The sequence below is a fragment of the Pteropus alecto genome, unplaced genomic scaffold (genome assembly GCF_000325575.1).
Source record: "Pteropus alecto unplaced genomic scaffold, ASM32557v1 scaffold202, whole genome shotgun sequence".
Taxonomy (NCBI): Eukaryota; Metazoa; Chordata; class Mammalia; order Chiroptera; family Pteropodidae; genus Pteropus; species Pteropus alecto.
The window spans coordinates 1,744,832-1,751,672 of NW_006432451.1; the positions used below are offsets into that span (position 1 = coordinate 1,744,832).

A 6,841-nucleotide genomic window follows, 5' to 3' on the forward strand; every position below is an offset into this window, starting at 1 on the left:
GTCCTCAAACCGGAGGTCACCGAAATGGCCACTTTCTCCTGGGCCCTTCCCTGGGTACCTCCAGCGACCTATTGGCCCCACTATTATTGCCCATGTCCAGATCCGCAGTGCCCCATTATTTTCCTTCCTTTCTGTTGACCTCATATTTTCTCTCTCCCCCCTTTTAGAAGTATTACAGGTATTAAGAAAGTTTGTTGTTATAAATTATAAGTTCTACGTCTGCATTTTGAATTCTTTGTAGAAAAAGTGTTATTTAAAAAAATTAATAATTAAAAATGAAATACTGTTATTTTATTGAGCATAAAAACACCTGTGCATATTTCTTTTGTGAAGGAGGGATTCTACTTATTCCTGCTCATATGGGTTTGTAATTGTATAGACTTAGATCGTATGTAGCATTACCTTTGTCCTTCCAAGGGGAAATGTCCCCATTTTTTTTAGTCTGTCTCAGGCAACGCCTATTTAGTTCTGTCATCACCTAAGATTTAGTTTGCTGGCACGGACTATATTCTTAAACTTCTTTCTTTCATTTTTTTTTTATTCTTTTGAATAGATATTTATTCATATGGTTCAAAAATCAAAATGATATAAAAAGGTTTGCAATATAAACCCTTGCTCTTATTTTCTATATTGAATTCCAGTTGTTTGTTTGTTACTCATCTTTGCGGAGTGTCTTTGTACAAATACATACATACATACATACATATATATACACACATATATATATACATATATATATACATATATATATATTTACTTACATACAAAAGATAGCATGTGATACACACTGTTCCTTACCTTTATTTTATTTTGCTTAACATGGTGGTCAGGCACTGTTCTAGTTGTCTTACAGATGTGAACTCACTCTTTATAACAACTTTATAAAACATTGTTATTCTTTCTATTTTTTTGTTAAGGAAACTGAGGCAGTAGTTCGAAGAGCAAGGCAGTAAAGAGATTTACGAACTTGCTCAAGGGCACGCAGTAGGTGACATAGCTGGTATTCCAAGCCGGACAGGCTGTCCCAGGTTCTGAACTGCCCTGCTAGATTGCTTCTTGGAGAGCTTGCCATGGTCCACAGAGAGCTCTGGCAGATGAAGCACAGAATTCTGTTAAATGGATGGACCATAATTTATTTAATCAACCCCTTTGAACGGGTGGATGCCTGGGTATTATAAGCCATGCTGAAATGAATAACCATGTAGTACATTTGGTATATGCGCAGGCATTTTTGTTGAATAAATTTCCTTTGGTGAGATTGCTGAGTGAAGGGTAAATGAATTTCTGACTTTCCTAGATGCTGCCATACTGCCCTCCATGGGGTTGTACCACTTTACACATCCAGTGAAGTGCCTGTTCCTCTCAGCCTTTCCAGCAGATTACGTTATTAAACTTTTGATTTTTTTTTTTGTTAAATTAATGGGTAAAAAAACGATATCAGAATAACTTTAATTTGCATATCTTTTATAATGATTGAAGAGTCTGAGCATCTTTTTTCTATGTTCAGGGCCCATTGAGCATTTTGTTTTATACAGACTCTCTATTCATACCCTTTGCTTATTTTTTTGTCTGATTTCTGGCCTTGTTCTTACTGGTTTCTAGGAGGTAGCTCATGATATATCAGTGCTATGCCTTCTTTATAACAACGACTGCACCCTCAGATTTCAGCAGAGAGTTATTAAGTCTTCTTCCCTCCTTTTCTTTGGTGTGTATGTTGGTTGCTTTAGTGCTTGCAACCTTCCTCGTTTTCCCCTCCAGATACGAGGAGCTGAGGCAGGCGCACACGGGTGATGTGCGGGTGGGCACCAGGCCAGGGGCAGCCAGAGGCCTGGAAAAAGTGCCGGTGGGGATCCGCTGAGTTCTTGGGTCAGGAGGAGCACCACGCCAGCTCTGACAGTGGCCCTCGGGCCCCAGGCAGTGGAGCCTCCACGCAGCCAAAAGGCAGGCCCAGGAAGGTCACCCACCCCTAAGGGGAGAGGGACCAGATCCAGGCAGGCAGCATGGGCAGCCCTCTCCCATCCTTCTGAAGAGAAGCACAAAGGCGACACGAAGTTGGTTTGTCGTTGTCCCGAGCCCAGGTACAGGAATTTCCTCGGCTCCCCACATCCCACAGAATCCCACTTCATTCCCTATGGAGCCCGCGGACAGGCTGCCCGAGAGCTGTCCACCGGTGGGAGGATGCAAGCAGGACTGACGCCTCTAGGCCAAGCCACAGCGTCCCGGGGCTCGCCTCCCTCAGGGGCCGTCCCCTGCCCTCCCCCGAGCCCGCCGGGGAGGGAGTGGAAGCCGGATCCCGCTCTTTCGTTTTCGTTTCCCGGAAGGATAGCGATTACTGAAGCTCCCTGCGCGCCTGCTCGCCCAGGAACCCGAGCGCACACTACCCGGAGCTTCTCAAAGAGATTTCCTCCCAAGAGATGTTCCAGTTCTCCGGGCCACGCTAGGGGTTTGGGAAAGGAGGGTCTCAGAACGCAGGCCTAGGGCCCAGCGAGCAGGCTTTGGAGCGCTCACGACCGACAGCCCGGTGGCTCCCTCATTTCCACCTGTAATGCAGGTAAGAACCTGGAGCTGAACCACGCAGCGCGGACGCGAAGCTACCTGCCCTCCACCCCTATCCACCACCTCATTTCCCATACTCATTTTTAAACCTGGCTGGAATCTCACTTGCCAACACATTCCCAGTCCTCACCATCCATCCCCTCGCGGCCACTCACTCTCCTTCATCTCACTCACCCCCAGCCCCTCACTCTCTTTCTGAAACTCCTCTGTTATGTACTACTCCTCCTTCCCTCCTCTTCACTCTACATCAGCCAGATGTGGTCTCTGGGAGTTCCTGCACACTTCACAGCTGGCACACACGGCTAGGCAGGCCTTCCCCCCACCCCTCCTCTTAGCGGTCCCTCTCCATTTGCCATATTTCCGTGGGAACTTCAGAACTGTCCCCAGAGCTGGGCCCCCCTCCCACTGCCGAGGCCTTTCCCCACTCCCATCTCTCCAAGATCCATATCCATATCTGTATTTTATCAGACCTCTCCCTGGCCTTCATGCTGAAACTCAGCTCTAACTCTCAGCGGCCCTGGAATTCCCCTTTGCTCTTGCATGGAAGAGGGTGGAAGAGTAGAGAAGGAGCTTCCTGGAAGTCCTAGGCAAGTCCTTGGCTTTGAGCCCCTACTCCAGCTTGGCAAGCCCCACTGCCAAGTGGCAGCCTCTGAGGCTGGGTTACCTGGGAAACAGCCCTAACTGGGGCAGGGAGCTGGGGGCCAGTTGGCCAGAAACGAAGTGGGAGCTACCCCCAAAGGTGTTGAATCTTCTGCAGTGGCCAAGGTTTCTGTAGTTCTCTGGCTTCAGATTCACAGTCTTTTACTGAAGACAGCCTTCCTCAGACACCAAGAGATGAATGTAGTGCTCTTAGAGATCCTAGAGTGAAAAAATAACTCTTGCTGGAACTGGTTTCACTTTTACTTTTCACTGTGTGGCAGCCCGTGGCTGGGTGTGAGCCCCGAGGATCCCTTGTTTCCACAAAATCCTGTCATTTTTTTCATCCCCTCATTCTGATGGATGAGTCAAATCACCTCTGGGGCTAGGCTGATTATAAAATTGTAAAGATACGGACATCCCTTTGTGGGTTTTTGGGGTTCATAAATTTATCCGCTCCTTTTCTCTTTGGAAAAGAGCATTTACTTGTTAATTTATTATTTCTGATTTAAGGTCTTTTTATCCTGACTCTTCAGGTTCCCTGGGTCCTCTCACTAAGGTTCCAGTGAGAGTTCCTAGGTCCTTAGATTTCCAACTTACAAGTCAAGTCTTGGTAGGGGAGCCTGAGGATCCTTCTGGTGGGGTTAGGCATATACATGAAAAGCTCGAATTGGAAAGATGAAATTTATCAAGTGTCCACTGTGTACATGATGTTAATCAAGCTGAAGACATATAAGGTTCCCATCTCTAAGGCAGATGTGGAGACGGGTGCTCTTTCTTTTTGACTGAAATTCTTGATACATTTGAGGATGAACGAGCCTTGATCAAGATGCTGATTTTTGACTGTCTTGGCTTTTTCTTTCTCTAGGAGGTAGCATTGGCTGGTTCTCCTGTGAGCCTCACAGCAGCCACGCCACCCCCAGGGACCCAAGACCAAGCCAGATGGGAAGCTCGAGTGGACCTGCTGGGTGAGGGGGGAATCTGCAAGCTGCCAGGAAGACTCCGTGAGTAGAAGAGAGGAGAAAGGCTGATTTTTTTAAAGGATATAAATGTGATGCATAAACTCTTCTTATCTAAGGAATTAACATCTCTCCATTATCTATTTCTTTGCTGACTTTTCTTTAACTGTTCCTTGGTGGGAAGTCAGAGGAGGTAGGCCGAGTGTGAGGGCGGCAGTCTCCTCATTGGTAGGACGAGGGTTGGAGTCAGATGAACGATTGGATCCCTTCTAGCCTAAAGACAAAGAGTTGGGGATGTTTCCAGCGAGGAAGCCAGATGAGGCTAAACAGTGAACAGATGTATGCATGCAGAACCCTCTTTTAAATAATTATGTTTAAATTTTATTGTTACAAGCGTAGCATGTGCTTATTGTCAAAAATTGGGAAATGACAGAGAAGCATAAGATGAATATATGTAGAACAATCAAATTCACCCAAAGGTAACCACAGGAAATATATTGGCCATGTCTTTTCATTTCCTTTTTCCAAGTAATGCTCTATCTAGCCTGAGGAAACTCATAACCATGGAGCGGGCCGTAGATTAATATCTTTATGCCTATGTTTCAAATGACAAATCTGAGAGGTAGAAGAGCTAAGTGATATGATGAAGATCACACAGGCTCTCCATGCTAAGCCGAAACCCTGCTAACAATCTAAGAGATTTTAAAATGCACTTCCTCAGCTGTGGAAATCATGGGATAGGCAGCTAGCCGATGGCCTATAGGATCTTCGATCTTGAGTGGAGTCTTGGGGCAGCTGTGGGAAGGCACAACTGACCTGGATTGTAAAGTATTCAGGCCATTTCCTGCTTGGCTGGCCCAGTGGCTGGAACACTGCTTTGCTGATTTCACACCCTCTAGATTTCCTGGCCACAATCTGCTTATTGACAAGACTGAGCACAACGTAGGGGTATGACTTGCAGGCCTTGGGAAGACCCTGCTGCCCCCAACTGCTCTTGCTGTCCGCTGCCCGGCATTCTCTTAATTGGGAACAGAGCTTATCTTTTCATGGTTAAAGGGAAGGTGGGGACTGAAACATGGACAAAAGGACAAGAGAGAACTCCAGAGTGTGGAGGTGGCCCTGTGCCTCAGAGCAGTGCTGGAAGGAAGTGGCAGTATGTTTTGAGGAGAAGGGCGGGGAGCTCTGTAAGGAACCTCTGTTGTTCCATTCTGGCCAAATGCCAACACTGACTGGTAGCTTGGGACTCAGGGATGCTCCAAGGAGATACTTGGCAACCGTTACATAGAGAGTAGGATTTGGGTTCCATTCCCGGCCCAAACTGTGGTGATGAGGAAAACAGGATCTTGGGGACAGACCTGAAGACCCAGAGTGTTGCTGCTGAGAATGACCTTAGAGGTCATTTAATCCAGTCCCCTCATGGCAACTGAGAACAGCGAGCCTCAGAGAGGGAGGGGCTTTTCTGCAGGTCCCACAGGGCCCTCTGGATTGTCCTCCATTACCTCCCTCATATACAGAGACCACTCCCACAACCGGCTCACCAAGTCCTAGAATGTCAAAGCTGGTGGAGACCGTAGATGCCGCCTCAGGTAACTCCCTCATGTTCCGAATAAGGAAACAGGTCCAAGAGATTTGTTCTGACCTACTGTCAAGTAACCTGCAGTCCCTTCCCTTCTTCCCTTCTTCCGGAAGTCTAGCTCAAGTTTACTGGGTGAGAGAGTACAGGAGGAGAACAGGGGATTTAGAAAGTTTAGTCACCATCTTGGCAAATATAGTTATGCGAGCCTTTTTATTTTTTGAAGCCCCTGCCAGTGGGACCCTTCAAGGTAGTCATCATCGAACTCACTAAATCCCTGCACATTTCTAGTAACAGGAATTCCCCCCAATCCCACCCCCGCTCCTCATTGAGTCAGTCTGTTCTCTGGTTACACAAGAATACAGGATCATTATGATATATTTAGAGCTCCAGAGGTACTAGTCCTACTGCCGTGGGTTAGATTTCTCCAGAAGCAGACCCTAAAATACTTCTCCACAGAGGAGAGAAGGAATTCAAAAGAGTGTTCTCTCGAGCCAGTCAGCCCTGTGGGCAAGTGGAGCTCAATCTCAATGGCGGACCTCCGGGGAACAGTGAGAGCACGTTCTGAGTTATCCCAACCCAGGGGTAAGGAAGCTGAGTTTTTATTCACTCGCGTCCCATCCTGAAGGAGCAAGGGCTACTTCCAGGAGCATGCACTCCCCAGCTGTCCAAGTAGCCCTGTTCACTGGCTGATTCAGGCTCAGAGTCAGGGGCAGCATTCGGCATTTGGCTGCCTTCAGACTGTGGAGGTGGAGAGCCAAGGGCCACAGGCAGGGCACCAACAGCTTCTCTTCTTAGATTCCATGACTCACATTTACTTCTGAAAATATTCAGACAACATAGTTCTGGCTCTTAGTGAATATCTAACAGTCTTAAAAGATAGGGTATACTAAATGACTCATTTTCCTGTCAACAACATCCCAAATAAGCAAACTGCTGACACCTAAGGAAGGTTTAACCTTTCAGATGGCTGGGGTGATGTCAGCCCCAACTCTTACATTTCTAGAAGTTGGGTTTCTATTGCTGGACATCTCTCTGACATTTGTTCCCAGTCACTCACCCCATTCCCTCCTCGACCTCCAGCTTCCTTTCCAGTCATCAGGGCTGATTTGCCTCA

At 47.1% G+C, this 6,841-nt stretch overlaps 1 protein-coding gene across 1 annotated transcript in view; it reads left to right on the forward strand.

The window, feature by feature from the left end:
- Window positions 1-2,043: 2,043 nt before the first annotated feature.
- The window catches only part of ETV7 (ETS variant 7), a 21,977-nt gene continuing 17,179 nt past the window's right edge, over window positions 2,044-6,841 (forward strand). Inside the window, exons 1-2 of the mRNA XM_006907325.3 lie at window positions 2,044-2,551; window positions 4,061-4,196. Of these exons, the coding sequence (XP_006907387.1) occupies window positions 2,546-2,551; window positions 4,061-4,196 (142 nt within the window). The 5' untranslated portion in view covers window positions 2,044-2,545. The remainder of the gene's footprint in view (window positions 2,552-4,060; window positions 4,197-6,841) is intronic.